Source organism: Charadrius vociferus, unplaced genomic scaffold (genome assembly GCF_000708025.1).
Source record: "Charadrius vociferus isolate BGI_N301 unplaced genomic scaffold, ASM70802v2 scaffold323, whole genome shotgun sequence".
Taxonomy (NCBI): Eukaryota; Metazoa; Chordata; class Aves; order Charadriiformes; family Charadriidae; genus Charadrius; species Charadrius vociferus.
The window spans coordinates 1,385,008-1,407,190 of NW_009647692.1; the positions used below are offsets into that span (position 1 = coordinate 1,385,008).

The window sequence follows — 22,183 nt, forward strand, 5'->3', positions numbered from 1 at the left end:
GAGTAGAATGCATTTAATAATGCAGTCAAAACTGTTGAAAAAAGTGTTCCAAGTCTGAGGTTCTTTAATACGATTCATCTAGCATTTTAAATATGGGCCTTTAAACTTTTATCCACAAGGGTAGTAATGTTAAATGGTTGGCAGAGATGTTCGTGACTCCTGACAGCAGTTTAACTGGATGACAGTATGGAAAGCACCCTCACCACGTCTGCAGGGGCCGCCAACCTGCAAGGTTGCTTTTTAAGTTTTTTGCAGCTGTAAAGCTGATTTTAATTACTTGGAATTCTTCTCTCAACATCTCTTAAATTATCTTTTTTTTTTTCTTATTTTTTTTTAAGGTACCCTTTCTAATGCAAAATACCACATTGTGGCATTTACTTTGATCTATTGGTGTCTTTCAGAATACATGTTTATCGAGAATTCCAGTCAAAATTGGTTAAAACTTGTAGTAGCAATTTAAGTTTCTATAGATAGTAAATTCCTAGGTCATGCTTTAAAAAACAAATGGCACATGTGAATTATAAAAAGCGGTGATAATACTAATTTCCTTTTTTGTTCCCACATTTGTTTGCTTTTTAAAAATATAAATCCACAGTAAAATGGATTTTTCCAAGAATCACTGCTCCCATTTCCGCGGGGTGGTTGGTAATGGGGCAGCTCCAGTGAGCAGCCTGCAGGGCACGGCGTGTGTGCTCGGGAAGCGATTCGGTTGTGACCCTCGAAGAATTTGGGTACAACATGAAACAAAGTGCCTAGTGTGTGTGTAGCAGGAGAAACATCTCCGCCTTGTGCAGTCCCTCTGAGTCTTATCTTTCCTGGAAGAGATGCGTTTCAAGTCTAACTTTTACTGCTGGCTGGTGGACAAGGGCAGTGATGTGGGCTCACAAGTGGTGCTTGGCTGGCGAGTGCTTGGGGCATGTTTGATCTGAGGTTTCATCACCCGGCCAGGCGGGGGGTGGTTGAGAGGGGACCCCAGGGAGCCCAGGGCCTTAGGGCCTGCGGGGGCTGTCGGTGGTGGTTCCTCCTGGGCCTCACTTGTACCTCTTGGCCAGCTCTGTCCTGCGCAGGATTAGAGGACGCGCATAGAGCCACTGTTGTTACCACCTTCCAACTCACCTGCTTTGTGAGCTGCTGTGATTTTACCCCCTCTCAGGTTTCAAGATGCAGTTTTTTCTCGCAGGTGTTAGCCTTTTGAACATTTTTGGTATTTAACGAGCTAATTTTTGAAATAAAGAAACTTCTCAGAATTCTGTCTTACATTTTTCTGCTCCTTTTGATTGTGTTGACACTTGTTTTGTAGACAGTTTATCACAAAATAGAAGTTTAGTTTCAATTCAGAAAAAGGAATAGGTGAACTTCAGTATTTTCATAGATAACTAATAGAAAGATGAATGTAGAGAAAATGAAATAATGTGTTTGTGGTTGTCTCTTGTAGAATGTTTTTCAAGGTTATTTCTGGTGCCTCAAAAATTTTTAATCCATTTTTAAAGATGTAACTTTCAATGTAAAAAATCTTACGATGCTTGTCTCTTTTTGTAGCTTCCAATAAAGGCCGGCCAGCAGAATACCCACACCAAAGTCAGTACGGAGCACAACAAGGAATGTCTCATAAACATTTCCAAGTACAAGTTTTCCCTGGTCATCAGTGGTCTCACTAATATCTTAAAAAATGTTAATAACATGGTGAGTTTTCAATTTTGGATTGTTGGGTGATTTTTCAAAATGGTTATTTATTCATAATATACAATCTGCAGAGAGTCACTTGAAATTTAGTCAAATTGTTGCTTGCCTTTTACACTTCTTTTCATCCTCATGCACTGAAGTTCACCAACAGCACTGAGCTGTGTTACATGTAAAGGCAATGAGATAGAGAGACCTAAAGGAAGGTGGTGATGAAGGGGGACCTTCTGTTAGCTGTGGGAATGGTCTGGAGCTGGGATGGTGTGGGGTGCGCTGAGGAGTGGGTGCATGAAGGTACCTGATACTACATGGGGTTGCTGAGCAATGGTCAGATACTAGTAGAATGTGCTGCTTGTTGGGAAGTGTGAGAGAATGTTTCCCATCGCATGGAAAGACGCTTCAGTTTGCTCGGGAAGCAGCGCCAGCAGAGTCTCTAGAAGAGGAACACAGCACGGCAAAGGAGCTGCAGGGCAGCAGCACTAGGAGATGGTTTTTCTCCCCTCATCCATCCTGCCAGGAATCATTTTGGGAGAGGAAGAAGGGAAAAAGGAGGGAAAATGATTTAAAACTTAGGCTATTTGAATTTTCCAGGCTGTTTGGGTGTTTTAACATCTGTGTGTTTATACAGAAAAAAAAATAGATATGTTTTAAAAATGTAAGTCAGAACCTTGTAAGAAAAATCTTTGAAAACAATCTCTTGTCTAATACTGCCACTATAGACTCACACCTCCAAAGGAATACCTTGCTAGTCAGTAAGAAAAGTGAATGACGAATGTGTGGGAATGATACACATCTCTTCCATTTACTGTTTGATGTGGATCACCGCTTCTCATTAAACCATTTTGTGTTGATACTTGAGGGCAGTATGCTGGTGGGAAGCGATGAGATTCAAGGTGATTTTTCTACAAGTTCCCAAAGAGGAATCTTTAGAGCCAGATGTCTTAGTTAATGGTTTCCTGCGTACTGGTTTTTGTTCTGCCTCCAAAGGAACCATAAAATGATTCCTGAAATCCATCAAAATATTTGACTCATCAGCATTACTAAACCCGTCTTTTAAAATAGATCTCAGTGGAACGAAAGAGAAGAGAAACCTAGAAAGAAAAAAAATGAATGTGGCTGTCCAGTGTGTTGACTCTAGAAAAATAACTATTACCATCAAGTTGGGTAAATGGAAAGTTTAGGAATCCTTTATGAGGAGGAAGATGCAGTTTGATTTTATTTTTTTTCATGAAGGTCTGGTTTTGGATTTGTCATGAGAAAAGTTTAGTTCATTGAGTTTTGAAGCCATGTGATTTGTGATCATGTGGAATCTCCACAGACAGGTAACAGAACTGGCCAAAGTCTAGCAGTACCTTTTTTTTATGGCTTTAGTAAGATAGTTTGCAGTGAGCTCTTTTGGCTATCGTTGTATAGAGATGTGCAGCTGTTAAAACACTACCAAAGGGTTGATGAAATCAGAAAATGGGTTGCCCTCCTGCTAGGGATTTTGCGCTGCTTACAGCTACCTGTAATCCCTTTTGAGAGAGAATTTATTTTCATTATGCTCCATAGGCATGAAGGAATGTGTTGATGTGCAAGACGATTGTCTGATAAGTGAGAAAACTATACAGTTAAAACAAGTTTCTGTATATGATATATAGATCTTGAGAAGAAATACCTAGCTAAAAATGTCCGTAAAAAGAGTCAACATTTGCTTTGCACTTAGGAACAAGACTTCACATTTTTTATGTTTGATGGACTGAGCTACTGTATGGGTCGGCAATATTTTTGAAGGATTTTTTTCTATAGCTGAAACAAAACAGACCAATAGACTGTCATAATGGCCTTACATGTAGAAAAAAGTCTTGCACTGTCCTGAAACTTAGACTTAGTTGAGCTAACCTCTCCTGTGGCTTAAAATATAACTTCCTGTGGGTGACTTCTGCATGTGTTCCACATGTAGGCAGTAGTACGAGTATATTTTTGGCTAAATCTTTTCTGCTTTATTTTGCTGTCTTAATACTGCTGGAACTAGTTACTATTGTTTGCAGTAAAATTGGGTGCTAGCTTAAACACCCGATGGAATTCTGCCTTTGTCCTGTGCCTGAAGTGTGGCATCTCCTTGGAGGGGCTCATGTGTTTCTTCCTGTGGTCTGTGCTAAATTTTGCAATGCTCTCGTAAGCTTGTCGATACGGATTTGTTGTAACATCAGTTTTATTAAGATGTTGGCAATGAAATACAGAATTGGAAAAGAGTCAGCAGTAATTGATACCAAAATAGTTTCTGAAAAGGTATAACCTTCATTTCTGAATAAATTATAGGCCTGATGAAGGTATGGGGCTGCAGCGTACCTCCAGTCTTACATTGCGGTAACTGTTTGTTCCTTATTCAATTTGGCATTGCAGACTGGACAAAGATATTTCTTCAGCAATAGGGTTTTAATTCCTATTTTAATCTAATTTTTGCTGACTTTACTTCTAAACTCAAAACCAGAACAGTAAAGGAGCCATAACTTAGCGTGCCACTTTGCTACATTACTTTAATGTGTGACAAGTCAAATTTCTGTGTCTCAGATGAATCCGTATCCTTTCTACTTTCAGAGAATATTTGGAGAAACTGCTGAAAAGAATTTATATCTATCTCAGCTGATTATCTTGGATACACTGGAAAAATGTCTGGCAGGGGTGAGTAGGCTTGCATAAGCAATTGCTAAGTTGGAATCAAATGAGTTAGAGACCACAAGTCAAATGCTTATCTATCTATTATTACTGCTACTAAAGTTAAACTCATCCCATTTAGAGCGAAGTAGGATTAATGCCATTTGAAAAATACTAAAACTTCCTATAAATGCAAGTAGTTGGTATAATTGATAAATTAAGGATTTGTGGGGTGCTTTTTTCTTGCCTAAAATTAGGGATCTTTTTTCAGCTAAATAGATTCAAGTAAACTTTTGAATTTGTCCTTCCCACTGCTCCACTAGTTTGTGGAGTTTTAAGTAATGATTTTCTTTTAATAATTTGTTAAGAAGAATTGCAGACAACTGTACTCTGAGACATGCGTCAACTGGAGTAAGGGAAGACATGAACCCAAATGAAGAATTAGATGTGGTTTTGAAGCTTCGCTAGATTTTTATAAGCTTTGAGTGCTTGTGGCGTGTTCTGCTCAGTACTTTTTGCATAGATGCATGAAAACATTTTCATCCCACAATTTAACCCAAAAATGTAATGTGATGGTAAATCACATTAAAAGTAGCAGATAATTCAGTAAAAATATTTTAAGTTTTATGCTAGTAAGTTTTCTGCATACGGGGTTGATTTTTCTTTAAATTTCTTAAGTCTTTCATTTGGTGAGGTAGTTTTTTCATGTACTTGTACATACAGCAGAAACTTTGCTATCGCTATTCTAAAGATTACTTTTGCAGGTGTTTCCTAGATTACATTAGCTAACCATGTCCAAACTTCCACTGGGAGCCTGGTCCTGAGCTTTCCAATCAGAGCTGTGCTGCGAGGCAGTTTGCTGGGACCTTTGGGATGTAAACGGTTGTACAACTTACTGTGCTAAACTGTATAATTGCAAAGCCAAACTTCTCTGTGAGCAAATTTTGCAATGGTTTATTCCTTTAACAAGAAAGGAATTTTTTTTTTAAAGCTGTATTCCTGGATGAATGTCATGAAATCATCTAAGCTCTTTGCTGTTTCCCTGCAACAGTTTTTGAAGGTTCTTTCTTTATAAGGTAATGACCTTATTATGGTTAGATTTGTCAAGCGGCATAGGTTATATTACAGTGCTAAAACAGTCTGAATAATTGTGGATTCTTCTAAATTCACAAAAGATCCAGGTAAATACATTTTCCAGAATAATTTTCGGCTTTTACAGCTGAGGTAAATACCTCTTTTTTCGCACTTTTTGTGTCTTTGATTCAGTGAGTCAAAAAAACTATTTTAACTTTGGAAAATAATTCGTTTAAAATATTTCACATATGCATATTGATTGAAACGTTAGTGGCTTTTTCCTGATAGATGATGATATTTGAACAGCCTAAAATTGTGCTGTATACTTCTTGCTTTGTCAATTCAAATGAGAGCACGTTGAGCCAGTATATGTTTAATAAGACTGAGCCAAAGTTCTATACAAAGAGCGTTGTGTTCTGTGATATCTTCAGACGTATTTCTTGGTCGCTGTTCTTGCTCAATGTTTCATCAAGTTCTCATGGCAACAGGACTCAGGTCAACTAAGTGGGAGTCTCTGAAACTTCCCAATTCCCTATGGTAAATTCATTGGTAGAATTTTAGAAAGCTTTAATGCTGACCCTTCTGTTAAAACTTGCTCTTAGTAGAGCAAAGTTTCACTTTGAATTCTTTTGTAAATAGTTTCCTTATGTCTCATACTGTGCAAACTGGCAAAAATGAGATTTTTCTTTTGCAGGAAAGTTAAGCCATTTTTGACTCTCATAGAGCAATCCCAGGCAAGAGCAAGGGAGAAGCACCTCTTTTTCTGTTCATTTTGTTATATAAAATATTTGCTGTCAAAATATAGTGGTTAGAACGCTACGTAGAAGAGAAGTAAGGGTGGGTCTTTGCCCTTTGAGCTTCCATTCAAAGCCAACATAGTTAATGCTCTACTGCTAATATTTTACACAGATCAATAGGGTGCGTTCATCAGAACAGGAGTGTGTTTTACTACAAACACTAGTTTGATATTTTGCTTGATACTTTATGACATCGATCAACTTGGTGTCCTACATATTTTGGAGACTTAACTGAAAATGTAAGATGCTTTGAATGATACGGACTATTGTTCAAATGGAAAGAAGCCTTTTTCCATGTAGACTACTTACACTGTGGTCAGTGGTAGCCTGCAGGCAGAATTAGAAGTTCAGATTCATGTCCTGTGCCTACTAGTGGCAGATGCTCCATTTTTTTTGCCTCCAAACCTGCAAAATGGAATTTCATGAAATACCGAATGTTTATTTTTAGCAACCAAAGGACACCATGCGACTAGACGAGACCATGCTGGTAAAACAGTTGCTGCCAGAAATCTGCCACTTCATCCACACTTACCGTGAAGGGAACCAGCATGCAGCTGAACTGCGAAATTCTGCCTCTGGGGTTCTTTTTTCTCTTAGCTGCAATAACTTTAATGCTGTGTTCAGCCGCATTTCCACCAGGTAGGTGTTTTTCAGTAGCCTGACTTAGTGTATTAGAACATCTACTAAATACTGGTGTATAGAACATCTGTCATGAATTGTAGTCTTCCTAATTTCAGAAAAGTTAACTGTTTAAGTGGTATTTAACAAGATAGGTCCTAAGTGAAGCTGCCTCTACCTTTCAGAATTTTGAGTTTCAGGTTACAAACCGAACCTGTTTCATACCCATTCTAGGTTGCTCCCAGCATGCTTTCTGTGAGCTGCAGTTATGGCTTTTTTAATCTGGTTTCTTAAGTACAAGCAAAGTGCTGTTCTAGAGTGAAAGTAATGATAACTCAGCTGCATAAGTTGTCTAAGTTCTTGCAGGTGCAAGGTGTTTCGGAAAAAAAAGGGTGCTGAAGATATTGGGGTGTATCCATTTACTTATCAATTTAGAATGCAAAATTACTGATTGTCTGCAGCTCTGTTGGCGCCCCGAGGCCATTTGCCTTCCTAATTTTTCCTGCTTGAAGGCTTTTATGTTAAATCCGTCTTATGCTTGAAGGGGACAAACCAGCTGGACTGTTTGTTAGTTGTTGGAAAAGACCCATTTGTCTTCTGTCTGACTTGAGTTTCACAGCACATTTACTGTAAAAATAACTGTTTTTTCTGTTGTTTTAAGTAAGAAGAGAGACAAGCCCAAGGTTTCCATCTATTCTTTGTTCTTTTTGCCCCGTTCCAGGTCTTTCTGATGTTTCAGCATTTGCCAGTCCACTAGTTGTGTATTAAGCTTTTTATTACTGAAATACTTCGATGTTTTTTGAAAGTTGCTTGAAGTAGCTTAGCTGTAACAATGTGTGATAAGAGCTAACATAATTCTTGATTTATTAAAAGTGGAGCTTGGGCAGCCTTATGTGATTGTGTAGCAATGAGTGTGCCAATACAATTGAAACAAAGATTTATATATTCCTTATAATGTAAAAACAATTCCATTCCAACATTTTGGAAAATATTTGCATTTTGGAACTCAGCTGAAAATTATTTAATGATTTGAAATTTTATGTATTTTAAAGACGGAGCCTTCAATAACTTCTGTTTCCAGAACATAGACTTGGCAGCTAGCATGAAGGATGTGGTTTTACTCAATAGGTTGATTATGTTTTGTTGCTTATGGAAATGGAAACAATTTCTTTTGCTCCTTTTATGGGAAGTATTTTTCAGTTGAGATTTTTTGACAGTCTTTGAATTTAGCCCATGGATCTGTATTTATTTATATGTCTGTAGCACGGTTTAGTTCTCAAGCTCCAAAGCCCTTCTTACTGTCCATTTGAGCAGGAAGATAGTGCTTTCGCCAACCTGTTTTTCACTTCAAGATGGCCTGTGCATAAATAGTTAAATATTTGACCAGTTGTTGCTGATCTCCACAGGGGTCAGCTTGCCGACAGTCCGCATTGCTGATCTCTTGACCTGGGCTTCCTGTTTAGGCATATTTCTAGGCCTTGTACAGCAGCTGGGGGATTTTTGGCACAAAAAGCACAGCAGTGGGGACCTTCCCATTCCCAGCGAGGGCTGTTAAGTTTCCCTGGCGCTGAAGAAATGAAGAACTGCTTTTGTGTGTAGTACTAGAAATCACATTCCATGTCTAAAACACATCTGTAGCTTTGGAACGAGACATGGCGATCTTCAGCTTGTGCGAACATATGATTTAGTTATTAGTGGCTTAGTATCTGACGAGATGCTTAGTAAATCATCTAATACAAAAGTGTGAAAAGGTGCCATTGTGTTTAAAATGGCGTGATTAAACTTCGTCCTATTTCTTTAGGCCAGAAAAACACAGACCCTCTTTAGCTTACAAAGAGGTGTTGTGGCTCACTTCAGCGATATTAATTACCACTGCTTTACTCTTGAGAAATTAGCTGGGGCAAGACTTGCTGTTAAGGAGCCCTAGTCTAAAGGTGTCATGATTCCATGAATTGAATGTTTAGATGAAAAGATGACAAGATTACTGCTACAATACAGTAGATAACAGAAGGATTTAGGCAAGTCTTGGACATAAACAGACTATCACCAGATGGTATTGGTTTCTTGTAAGACTCATCAGTAGTACTTCTAGATCCATTTTTGGTGCGAGTATGGAATATAATATTAACTCCTAATCGTGCAAGGTCTGTCTTTCATTTCTAAACCTGGAAAAGTTTATCTGAGATCATACAATATTCCCCTGCCATTCAAATGTCTAGAATCATAGGTATGTGTTCATACCTATCTGAAGTAATCGGATTGAGATGTTACTTTGCTTTGCATATTTTTAGATTACAGGAGCTGACTGTTTGTTCAGAAGATAATGCTGATGTTCATGATATTGAACTCTTACAGTACATCAGTGTGGATTGTTCAAAACTAAAACGACTCTTGCAAGGTATGATTTGAGCCGGTGTTCTGAAATATTTTTACGTGAATAGGGCTAGTTAGAGATGACACAATGGTATTGATATGTATAGCTGTTTATTGCTGTGTTTTACTCCAAATAGTTATATATTAACCAAAATGTTTAAAAATACTTAAGTAGCATGAAGGCATTGGTTTAAAAATTGCTTGGCATTTCAAATGTCTTTTATAATCTGTGTTGCTTTTTAGAACCAAGTTTCTTTTCTAAATGCAGAAGTGTTTTACCTTTACAGAGACTGTATTCAAGTTTAAAGCCCTTAAGAAGGTAGCTCAGTTAGCTGTTATCAACAGTCTCGAAAAGGTAAGTATTTTAATATTTATCTTCTGTTTCATTGCTTATTTGCAGACTTTATCTCATTTAGGAGTAGTTGCAATTCAGTAATTTACTATAAAATATATGTTGGTGCATCCCTTTGATGCATATATTTCATAAGAAATGTCGAGTGATTAGAAGGAAGATTAAAATCACTCTTCATTTAAGTACATAATTCAGAAAAAAATATTTTTAAGCTTTGGAATGTAAAGATGTTTTGCATTATCTGCAGGCATTTTGGAACTGGGTGGAAAACTATCCTGATGAATTCACAAAGCTGTATCAAACACCCCAGACTGACATGGCTGGTAAGGCGTAACAAATGACAGCGTGTTCAAAAGTTGGTTTCTCAGACATCTCCACGTTCACTTGCATTTTGTGTCCTCTTTGCTTCTTGTGCAGCCTGCAAATAAGAAACAAATTTCTGTCAACCTTTGTCAGGGCAGGCAAGGATATATTGCTATCTCTTTTCTCTCCTGAATCACCTTTTAAAGAGATACATTTTGTGGTCCACAACGCAAAGAAATAAAACCCAAAAGGTGGAAACTCTTTAAATATATGTTTTTTCATCTTGACACAGGAAAGAAAGCTTAAGAGAACATCACCTGTATTTGTGTCTAATCAAAAAGAGGAAAATTTATATTTTTAAGTAAACCATGTCTTTAACTAGGTTGAGAGCGGTTATCCAGTAATGTGCAAAACAGAACTTTTTTCTGTGTAGGTGGAGCTATCCCTCTGCTCTTTTATACCTATTCTTTACCTTTTCATAATTAAACTTTGTATTAAACTTGGGGTTATATTTTATGCAGATTGTGCAGAGAAGTTGTTTGACTTAGTGGATGGCTTTGCTGAAAGCACAAAACGTAAAGCAGCAGTTTGGCCACTGCAAATCATTCTCCTGGTCCTGTGCCCAGAGATAATCCAAGATATAGCAAAGGATGTGGTAGAGGAAACAAAAATGAACAAGGTAAGAGAAGAAAAGTATCTGAATTCTGGTTTTGATTTCTAGAGGGTGCTTGTCTTCGCTTATTCTATATTTCAGATGTGTTGTATTTTGTCTTTCCTGCCTAAAAAGCATGTTACAATTCCGTATGTAAATTTCCGCACCCTTTTTAAGTTCTCACCTAATATATGTTCTTTCACTGTCAGTAATTCATACAGATAGTATGTCCCAAACAATGTTATTTCAGAACTTTTACATCTCTTTGGAGATTTGAATCTTAGTCTTGCAATTTCTCCTGCTTCCACCAGTGGTAAAGTTAGCATTGCTTCTCACTGGGCGATATTGTACTGATCGAGGTTTCTGCGGTGTGTCCCCTGCATGTTCCATAACCACGGTACCTATAGCGGATGTTGAGTTTGATGTGTCTGCAAACATTATGAGCAGACAACCATCTATCTTTGTGCCATTCTGATTGCCCTAGATTGTTCCAAATTAATGGCGTTAATAAACAGAATGTTTCTCCACAATGCTGCATCAAGTTGTTTTTTTCAATCCCAATATCTGTGATTTCTGATCAGAAAATGCAATGTTGTTTGTTTTTAATATTTAAGGATCTAAGAACTCTGACCGCAGATCACCAAAGCTCTGATTATAACTATTCCTGATTTGAATTCTGCAGAAACTCTTCCTGGACAATCTCAGGAAAGCACTTGCAGGCCACAGTGGGAGCAGACAGCTGACTGAAAGTGCTGCTATTGCTTGTGTTAAACTGTGCAAAGCGTCTACCTACATCAACTGGGAAGATAATTCTGTCATTTTCCTACTAGTGCAGTCCATGGTAGTAGATCTTAAGGTAAAAATGTCTATTTCCTAATTGCAATGAAGTTTGAATTTTAAAATACTGAAATAAACTTTGAATTTCTCCTTAATTGAATACCATAGTGACTTTCAGTGGAAAGTTTTATATTGAAAGTAGACAAGAATATTCTTGGTATCTGATTTATATATTTGTATTTTTTTAAAATATATAGAATTTGCTGTTTAATCCAAGCAAACCTTTTTCAAGAGGCAATCAGAATGCAGATGTAGACCTTATGATTGACTGCTTAGTTTCCTGCTTCCGCATAAACCCTCATAACAACCAACACTTTAAGGTGAGAACACTACTTACTGTTAAGTCATCCTCCACATGCTATTGATAACCTGTCAATTATAAAAGATATGCTAACAGCAGCTGGAAGCTCATAAATAAATTCAACTGTATAAATATCCCTTAGTAATAAATCTCTGCATGTTTTTATAAATCTTTTCTTCGCCTGTTAGACTTTCTCATGTTTAGATTTGACAGCTCTGTCAATTTAATAAAAAGGCTTCAGTGCGTTATTCAGTGTGATAAGAAAGATGGCAAAGGAAAAAGATGTTACTAAGTGGCTTTTATGTGTTTTTGTTGTAGATCTGCTTGGCACAGAATTCCCCATCAACATTTCATTATGTACTGGTAAATTCACTCCACCGAATAATCACAAATGTAAGTTCTGAAAGTGTTTAATCAGCCCAGCAAGCTGTGGCTTCTATTCAGATCAATATCTGCTTATTAAATACAATTTGAATAGTAGACCAAATCTTGTCACTTGTATCCGTACAGCAAGAGTTGCTTGCTAATAAGGAAGGACATAGAAATCTTGGTTCGTGCTGTCCACCAGTTGATTCCCAGTTTGAGAGCTTGTATGTCAATGTAAAATTTCAGTACAAATATCTCTTAATACCTCTAATGTAGGATGGCAAATGAATCTTATGTTCTCTGGTTTTATAATAGGTACTGCTTTTATTGATACATGAAAAACACCCTCAGGACATTCATCGTTACACCACCTTCTACTACTTGCAGTATATTGACATGGGAACTCGGGGGAAGAGCTGGCCTCGTGCTTTGCTCAGGGATTTCATCCAGTATGAATATAAATAGTGTAAAAGTGTAGTAAATGCTGAGTGCCAAAAATGTTTTGGAAGTTTGTGCAGTTGTTTATCTTCAATGTGTTATTGTACTTTAAGTCACTAAAATACCAGTTTATACTGTTCAGAAATACTTTCCTGGTCAGTATGAAAACAGAATCAGTCAGTGTTGAGCAACCGGCCCTACTTAATTTACATAACATTTTCTATTTCATTTATCCAACATTGTAATGAAAACACTATATTTAAAACCAAAAAAAGTATTAAGCACTTTGACAAACAGCAGAGAAAATGCAACTGTAGATGTGGTGGTGTATCTTTGGTGGATTAATACAGCTTTTCAGTTATTATCAAGCACCCAAGATACCAATTTTCCATTTTGTTTAGTGTATCAGGATGAATTGAGCGCACATTGTTTGTTTTGAAGCATTATTTACTAGCATTCAGTATCCTGAAATCTACCTGCATTCCTGGTTTCAGAGTTTGTGCTTGGTCAGAAAGAAGAGTAATATAGTAAGCAGCTAAGTTGGAAGTATAGCTTCCGTTACAACTCGGTTAAATATTATGAGTTTTATTGTGAGAATGCAAAATTAACGTATCAGTAATACTGTGTAAAATACTGTTGTGTAAAGGGTTGTTATTGTACAGCTTCTGTAACTTTGAGGTATACAACAAATCATAATCTAGTTCATATATTACCAGTTTACCGTTTGAGCATTTCTGTGTTTTCACTCTAGTCTGCCTTGGACTGGTGGCCCAAGATCGATGCTGTGTACTGCCATTCCATGGAGCTTCGCAGCATGTTCAGCGAGACACTTCATAAAGCTATTCAGGGCTGTGGGGCACATCCAGCAATTCGCATGACTCCGGTAAGGCTTCTAAAGAAGCTGTTAAACACAAACCTGTTGCTTTTCCTGTGTCCCCATTCCACTCCAGCTTTTTTATTCATTAACTTTAGACTGGAAACTAGAGGAGGGAAGAATATTGCAATCCAAAAAGCAACAGAGAGCCATACATGCTCTGTAAACTTTGCAGGTGTTGCTGTATTGACTGTTTCTAGCCAGTTATTGATGCATGTTTCTCAGTTTTCATGCTGCTTTTAAACTGGCAACATAGAAATACTTCTTCTGTAACTGTCCTCTGTGGCTAACTGTTCATTTTAAGCTTTCTTGCTGTGTGAATGGCTAGGTAATACATCCATTCTTGTGTAATCTGGAGACCAAAAGCATTCTGTATGTGAAGATAATTTCTGAAAAATGCAATGCTTTTACCATGGTTAGCATGAGTATTTCTTCTTTTCATTTGTCTTGCTTGCTTTCTGTTGAGCAAGTTGACTGTTTGGTCTTGGTGACAGCAACAAAGTAAGATTTTTCGGCCATTATGAAAAAAGTAAATGTTCTTGGTTGTCTTAGAAAAAATATTGAGTAAATTCAAATTCGTAGTTCACCCAGATTTTTTTAGTAAGTTCACATGCAGCTGTGTTGCCTTTCTTCTGAACTTTCCATTTGGGACTTTCGATGTGTCAAGTGAAGTTGGTTGGTTGTTTTGGAAGAAGGCCTAAAATGATACATGAAAGTACTCCTATTGGGCTTCTCAAATGAAAGCAAATGATGAAAATACCTTTAGTTGAAAGCCACAACATGTTTAACTTGCTTTTTATGTGTATATATTCATCTGTTGAGAAAATAGCAGGGGTGTTGTACTGGCAACTCTGACATTGATTGGTGGTGCTTTGTCTTCTGCTTCTTATTTTCCGTTCTTATTGGCGGCTGTCGCTCACACGGTCAGATGCCAACCAGGCACTGTTTTGCATGGCAGTGGGCCTCTGTTGCTGTAAGTATGACCCATTGTAACTACCGCAGAAAAGCCTTTCCTTGCTCTGACTTTTCTGTGCATAGTTACCACTGCAGTCGCTCCACCTGGGGAACAGAGGTCGCATGTTTTACCCGAGAAGGCAGGACTGGAGGAGACCCCTTCAGCACTGCTTGGCAGTTGCGAGGCAATCCCTTTCACAGCCAGTTGAGCGCCTTCCTAGAAGGAAAGGCTTTTTGTTGGTTCTGTTCTTTTCTTTCTGCCCCCTACTTTTCCATCACGATGCTCTTCCAGAATCTCCCCGCTCTGGTGGTTAGAACTGTTTTCTAATTTCCAGCCTAAACTTATTTATGTCTAACTTATCCCCCTTTGTTCTTGTTCCAGTGTTGTCTGTTAGCTTCAAACTGGTGTTTATCCACTTGATACATTTGCAGAGAGCAGTCATGTCCCTGTCTTTGTTTATTGATAGTCTTTAGTTTTGATTGTGTGAAGTAAATAAATTGCTTCACAGAAACAAATCAGCTTCTTTTGCCACGTGCCTCTTCTCAGAATTCCCTTAACTATAGCAAAGTAAGCTTCAGCACAGAATTAGTTTCCTCTACCACTGCGGTATTGATTTCTTGACCAGATGCTTTTTTTATGTGGTAGATTTTATTCTGTATATTTCCACACTAACTATTCAGCAAAATAGCATGAGGTTCTCATTCTTGTAGAATTTAATTATACAATGCCATATCTCTTTTTCAGTTATCTTGAGGATGATTTCAAGCTAGTTTTTTTTTGTTGTTGTGGTTCAAAACTTCTAAGTTTAGTGAAAATGAAAAAAACCCACACAAAATAGTTTAAAAAGCTGAGTTTCTAAAGAGAGTTATATTCTCTCTTTTGTTGAATACCCACAGTGGCAATTTTTTTTGTCCTAGTTGCTGTCTTGTTACTATTTTGGTAGCTGTAAGCAAAAATCCTAATTTAATCCCTGCTGATAGAAGATTAAAATTAATGAAAATATAAATTCTGTAAACTTACTGGAGAGAGGTGAAAATCTTTTGTCTTTGGACACACTGGGGACCAGTTAATGCAAGTTCACATTTTTTTATATATGTATTTATATATGTGCGTGTATGTGTTTATGTATATAACCACACACATACATATATTTAGTATTTTTCACAGACTTCAGTATGCATCCAAATTGTTTCTGTTGAGATGAAGTAACTGCAGGTGACTGCGATACAACAGCATGCTTCGCTTTGAAGGGTTGTGCACGCTGTAGGATTGAAGCATAAACTCAGTTTTTTAAATCCTTACAACTGGTAGCATCCATATGCACTTATTTCACAGCCAGTGCTGTCTGACTGTTTGTTAAATGTATTGCTCGTACTGTTGTGTGAACAGCAGGGGTAGAATATGATACCGTTCACTCTGGAGTCCAACCAGAACACCCTATGTGAACTCTCAATACATATCTTAAAATGTCCTCCATTTCACATGAGGAACTTGCTGGTACAGAAGTAGTTTACTGATTGTTCAGATGAAGCTTGATGTTTGGGGCTTTTTTTTAATTAAGTGATGCACTGTGTACCTTGTAAAAACTGAAAGGTGCATTTTTCAGAGGTCGTAGAGATGAAAGTGCTCTCATCCGGACTGTGATTATGGCAGAAAATAAAGAGACTATTTTGCCTTTGGAAAAAAGTTCCCCACCCTCTCATGTATTCAAGCTTCCTTGGAAACATTTATTTTTGTTTCTTTCTCAGACCAGAGAAAATCCCTGTAAGTTCGTTTTGGTCCTTTTATCCATTTTTCTTTTGCTACAGTTTGTCTTACGCAAAAACTTTTCTTATGTCCCCATACAGCTCACTAAAACAATCCTTAAAGGAACTTTAAAGATATAATAAAGTGATAGCATAAGCATATGTAAAAGGGGATTTTTAAGTAGAAAGCTATGTAACTGTATTTGAGTGAATTTTATATACTTTTGAACTTTTTAATAAATTATAGATTGTAAAGCAATACAATTCATGAGATGTTTAATAGTAACTACTATGTTGACTACTGTACTGACAATGACTGTGATGTTTTCCTTCCGTCAGAGTCTTACATTTAAGGAGAAAATGACAAGCCTTAAATTTAAAGAAAAACCTACTGATTTGGAAACCAGAAGCTACAAGTTCTTGCTGTTATCCTTGGTAAAACTGATCCATGCTGATCCAAAGCTTTTGCTTTGTGTGAGTATACCATACTATTCACTTATAGTAAAATTTACTTTTGAAACTACTAAATTAATAAAAATTAAAAACACAAACCTGGCATCTAGGATACTTCCCAACTCATTCTTTTCTCTGGTTACAATGCTTATGTGCTTTCAAAGGAAAAAGACAAAACCAAAAAGAAACTGTAAGAAATTTTACAGAATCAGAGCAACACAGTGAAAGGCAAATAAAGCTCTGTATCTCTGAAGGGGGTGGGGGGAGGATCAGGGAGTAGAACAAGAAGAAAATGAAAATAAGGGGGGGGAAATTAGTCATCATTTCAATGAGTGGAAAGACAGATGCACTCTTAAATCTTCCATTTTCTCAGGTCTGTTTATTGTTTAATTTAAAAATACTTCGATTCTGTCAAAGATGTGAGATGCAAGGGGTATCATAGCTTAAAAATAAATGAGGTACTCTCTTAAAGATTCGGAAATCCACCTAGTTTAATTACAGCAGTGCGGCTGCAGCGGTCAGTAACATGGTCAGTCATTTAAAAGTTTTATGACTTAATCTTGCTTTCCTTTTTGCTATTTAGAATCCAAGGAAGCAAGGGCCTGAGACGCAAGGTAGCACGGCTGAATTAATTACGGGCCTTGTCCAGCTTGTTCCGCAGTCCAGCATGCCAGATATAGCACAAGAAGCCATGGAGGTAAGGGCTGAATGTTCTGTATGCCAAATGATTAGTACACAGACAAATCAAGGCTTTTGTTGGAGCTCTGGAATATTCATTAGCCATGAAGTTCTGTGTCTTAGAGTTTGTTCTCTATTGATCTTTTTCTAAATGTCTCCTGCACTGAAAGTTTTACAGCAGAGGCCTATAAGAAAATTTCCCAACGTGATTTGTACTGTCTCTTGTGATGACCCTGCGCCTCTTACTGGGGCTTGGTCGTCCCTGGTGTTGATGAGATACAGTTTGACGGTTCCTCTGCTCCATCTTTGCAGAGAGCATCATTAAGCTTGCCCCTTCTCTTCTGTGTTTCCTCAACGGCTGTGAGAAAAATGCCTAACGCAGTGGCATTGTTGGGAATGTGTCAGGCAGTGTCCTGTTGGGAACGGGAGGAGGTTGTATGTGTGGGAGGAATGAACAGGATACCTTATGGCTACTGAAATCTTCCCACCAGCTTTGACTGAAGAAGTTAACAAATCACCAGAGTTACTTCTGATTTTTAGCCTTTCCATGCAAAGTTGCTGATTCTGTGACTTTGCCAGTTCAGTTGTAACATTTGTGTGATTTTCACTATGGTGGGTCTCCGGAGCACTTCATGTACAGTGAAAGCAGACGTCAGCTTCTCCTGGCACATAATGCAACAGAAACATTGATTTATTCTTTTTTAATCCATGGTGCCAGTTGTATTATCCTGCCTTCTTTAGATTCCTGTTCTAAAAAGCGCACCGTAGACTGTGTGCTTCATTGACTAGAGCAAAAGCAGAAGGTAAAGTTTTATCCGTAGCTCACCGGTATGCTCTTGGATATGGTCAGAACCTATTCTTACCCAAGTTTTTGCTTGTGCAGGGAATGGTTACAAAGAGCAAAGTATTCGCCTGTCCCACCTTGGCAAAGAGCTTGAACTACAGAAATTTTGTTGTTGCCACTCGAGGTTTATATCCGTAGGATTGGTTGCATTAGTTTTTTTGCAGCTGGACACTAAGTAAATGTCAAAGCTGAAACCTGTCTTCTAAAAACATTGTGTCTGTGTGTCTGGTATGGATTTGCGTGGAAATACAAGGTAAAACCTCTAGGCTTAGTTTATGTAAATATGTAATAAAGACTAAAATGAGATGCTTCTGACACAGACTATCAATGAACTCTTGTTCTTCTATATAAAATGCTTTTTAGATTTTTTTGTTGTTTTTAAAACAATTAATTACTATGTGATTGCAGCTATTTGCCTATGCTGATGTGCTTTGTAAATTTCTGCCTTTAAGTGAAACTACTGTGTTTTGAATTTAGGCCTTGCTAGTTCTTCACCAGTTAGACAGCATTGACTTGTGGAATCCTGATGCACCTATAGAAACATTCTGGGAAATTAGGTATGTAAGTTAACTTTTGTTAATTAGAGAAATAGCTGCTTTGATTTGTCTTCTCTTTTGAAATAGCTGTGAATGTTTTGGGAAAACTATGCAACATCAGCATCAATCTGCAGTCGAAGTTATTATATGTGTTCATAACAACATTTTATCTTCCTTATACTATATGGATTTAACAACAGTATAACAAACATTTTGCTGGCTTTCTTAAAGACTCTCTTCAGCCTGACGTTAAGGTGTAGAAATGATGATTAGTTTGAAACACTAGAGACTTCTCCACCTCATTCAATTGTTTACTACTTGTTTAAATTCTGTTTTATCTTTTTGGGGCTGAGGGAGTGTAATGCTAAGTAATTCTAGGAGTGTGGATTTGCTAATCTTGACTCTGAAGCCCTCACCTCAAGAAGGTGGTCGTTTGCTCTGCCCTGTGATCTCCATTTGTTTTTCCTGTGTATTTAAAGAATTTTTATTCATGAAAGTCATCTTGCTTTTTGTAACTTCACAGCAGCTGTTGCGGTTGATTGCTTGGAGAATATTAAGGAAAATGTCGTTCCAAAAGAGTCAGAATTACACAAAATACTAAACCAAAAAATAGGAATCTGTAAACTCAGATTTCTAAGAATTGCATGAGCTAAACAACTTTAAAAAGAAATATTTGGTAATCTAATCTGAATTGGTACAGATGTTTGTTTTAGAAGATAGGGAACAGCAGTCTGGGAGGAACACTCTTACCAGCATCAACAAATTGGCCTGCGTGACTGCTGGCCATGGCTCAGGGGCTTGGTACGGGATAGGTTTGGGCCTGAGCCCTACCTCGTCGGGCTGGAACTGAAACTCATCGCTGTAATTTCTAATAGTAGAAACGAGTTTGCGGTCTGTTCGGGCTGGGGGAAAAACCCATTAAAATTGACACTAATTTGGACCCTTTGGCAGTTTTAACAGAGAGTGTGAGGCCTGAATGGATATGAAGAAGGAACATCCCTAGATGTGTTCCTTCCAGAACAGAGTTGAGACACGTTATCAGAGCAGTGTAGGTAAACTTGTACTGCCACTGTCTGTGCTGTATCTGTTCTGTGGATAAATGGAGGACTTCTGAACCGACAGCCCTGGAGTCTGGACTTCTAACAAGTACCCAAATCGCTTAACTTCCTCTAGGGAACTAAAAAGGCCAGCTGGGCGGTGGGAAGGGTCAGAGGGGAGCTTGTCATTTAAAGTACACACCTGTATTATATCTATTATACATTTGAGAAGATGATGCTAGTATATGTAGAGGATAGTCATGCTAATTGCCTATTTCTGGGTAAAATGTAGTAATATCTTCAAAATTTTGTTACTAAATGGTAAAGCTAATGCTGAATTTCATTTTGCTGCAGTTCACAAATGCTTTTTTATATCTGCAAGAAACTAACTAGTCATCAGATGCTCAGCAGTACTGAAATCCTCAAGTGGCTGCGAGAAATTCTCATCTGTAGGAATAAATTTCTTCTGAAAAACAAAGTAAGTAAATGTTAGCATCTATCTGTTAGGATCATTAAAACGAATAGCTCTCTGTTTTGTCACTCCCTTTATTTACCAGTTTATTTTTATGATTGGAAGAGATCTAATAGCTACACCTACGCTTCCTGTTTTCTGATTTCTCTCTGCTGAGAGATGGTGCTTTGTGAGGCACCCGTGATTGGAATTGTTAACCGAAGTTAGGTTTAGGAATTATTTTTTTTCTACTTCAGCTACACAGGTTGTCTTACTTGCCTGGAAAATGTATGTTTTGCAGAAATCTGGTGCCTGATACCTATTTGTGTAATACAAAGAGAAATAGCCAACAAGGTGAGGAAAAGGCAAAGTTAGCTATGATAAAATATACTTCTTCATGGATGAAATAAAAATTTCTTTTTGGATGTCATGTTCATGTGAGTCCTAGAATTCTGACTTGCTTCTTTCCAATAATCTCAAGAGACTTTTTCCAAGCCAAACACACGTTGTAATGCTATAATTACTGGAATTAAAACCAGACTTGCTATATTGCTTTTTGAATTAAAGATCTACTAGAAAAAATAAAGGGTTTCTTTTTTTTCTATCTGACCTGAAAGTAGCTGTGCTAACAGGAGAAGGATACTATCTTATGTGTAGTATATAGCATGATGAAAAAGTCTTTCAGCAACAGGATTTTTACCTTTAAATGACTCTTTTTCTTCTGTTTTCAACTTTGGTAGCTCTCTCCTCCTGACGGCACTACTTTTTGTCCGTGCTGATGCTGAGTTTTGGTATCTGGCTTTTGTTTTGGTATCTCCAGTTTAACATGTATTTGTAAAATAGAATAAAATAGAAAATTACAGCTGAAGATTGTAGGCATTCTGGCTTTCTATTCAGCAAGACCTTTACATTTGGCCTCTAAGTGGAAATCAACTGTCCTTCAACTAGAGTATGCTTAGTATTATCGTTCTTCTTCCAGTTAATAAGTAATTAAAAATCTCTGTCATCTTAGTGCTTAGAGGATATTCATTAATATCGGGATCAGAAAAAGATAACAGTGCTTATTAGAGCTCTGCTTCACAGTCTCAGTTCCTGCTTTTCTGATCTAATATAAAATGTATAGAACAAAATGTACAGTACTCCTGGCATGGCTTCTTTAGATTTAATTACACCTAAATTGTAATTATATTTATGTTAGTATTTATTGTGTGGAGTAAAACCAAGAAGCCTATCAGGCTTTCAGGAGGCTCCAAGAAAGGGAGGAAAAGGCATCATTTTCTGCTTACCTCAAGGTGATGGATTTTGAAGATGACTCTCCAGATAATTGCTTAAGGGGAAATATCATTCTAAGATACCATTAATATGGGTAACTTTATAAAGCCCCGAGAGCACTGGTGTGAAAAGTATTGTGTAAATGCTGAAGAGCTTTTTACCTTCCTGAAATCTATCCTTTTTACCCTTTTTAAAGAATAAGTTGGTTTATTATTTTTGTTCCGTCTCTTTATAGCAATCAGATAGGAGTTCCTGCCACTTTCTCTTCCTTTATGATGTCTCTGGAGGTGGAACTAGTCAAATTTCTCTTGACCATGAAGAGATGATACGCTGTGCTCCAGGAGCTACCCTCAGGAAAGGGAAAGGGAATTCTTCCATGGTAAGTAATATATGATAATAATTCCTTTTTTCACCTGGGGAGAAAAACCTATGCGCAAGTAGAAATTAAATTACTTTGAGGGTAATTTTTAAAAATAAAATTAATTATTTCTGATGAGCAGAAGACATCTGTATCCTACATAATGTATGTGTCTAATATGCTGGTTAATAATGGTGTTTCAGACTTTAAAAAGTCACACCTTTTTCAAGTTAAAATGGTGAATATTTTTTTCTTAGGATTGCACATAGCATCCCTACACATTAGTCTGTTTTTAAGAAATCTGAAGTCTCACTTTTGAAAGTATCGCATGTGGTTTGAATGTACCATGCAGGATCATAAAATCAAGTGCTTTAGCAAGGTATACCCTTTGACAGACAAGTTTCTCAAGCCTGGTTTTACTACCAGTTCTAGCTGCAGGAAAAAAATGCAGAGGATATTTAGAACATCTTTTATGAGCCAAAACTTTCATTTTGTTTTTTAATGTACACTTTTCCTAAGTACATGGTTATCTTTATGAAAGGAGCAGGTTCT

At 37.4% G+C, this 22,183-nt stretch overlaps 1 protein-coding gene across 1 annotated transcript in view; it reads left to right on the plus strand.

Annotated features, from left to right (window-relative positions):
• NF1 (neurofibromin 1) overlaps positions 1 to 22,183 on the plus strand; it is a 100,229-nt gene that overhangs the window by 11,993 nt on the left and 66,053 nt on the right. The window contains exons 5-20 of the mRNA XM_009881481.1: positions 1,540 to 1,683; positions 4,261 to 4,344; positions 6,637 to 6,827; positions 9,098 to 9,204; positions 9,467 to 9,534; positions 9,779 to 9,854; positions 10,356 to 10,513; positions 11,169 to 11,342; positions 11,521 to 11,643; positions 11,943 to 12,017; positions 13,180 to 13,311; positions 16,342 to 16,476; positions 17,039 to 17,152; positions 18,455 to 18,534; positions 19,905 to 20,028; positions 21,509 to 21,652. Of these exons, the coding sequence (XP_009879783.1) occupies positions 1,540 to 1,683; positions 4,261 to 4,344; positions 6,637 to 6,827; positions 9,098 to 9,204; positions 9,467 to 9,534; positions 9,779 to 9,854; positions 10,356 to 10,513; positions 11,169 to 11,342; positions 11,521 to 11,643; positions 11,943 to 12,017; positions 13,180 to 13,311; positions 16,342 to 16,476; positions 17,039 to 17,152; positions 18,455 to 18,534; positions 19,905 to 20,028; positions 21,509 to 21,652 (1,929 nt within the window). The remainder of the gene's footprint in view (positions 1 to 1,539; positions 1,684 to 4,260; positions 4,345 to 6,636; positions 6,828 to 9,097; positions 9,205 to 9,466; positions 9,535 to 9,778; positions 9,855 to 10,355; positions 10,514 to 11,168; positions 11,343 to 11,520; positions 11,644 to 11,942; positions 12,018 to 13,179; positions 13,312 to 16,341; positions 16,477 to 17,038; positions 17,153 to 18,454; positions 18,535 to 19,904; positions 20,029 to 21,508; positions 21,653 to 22,183) is intronic.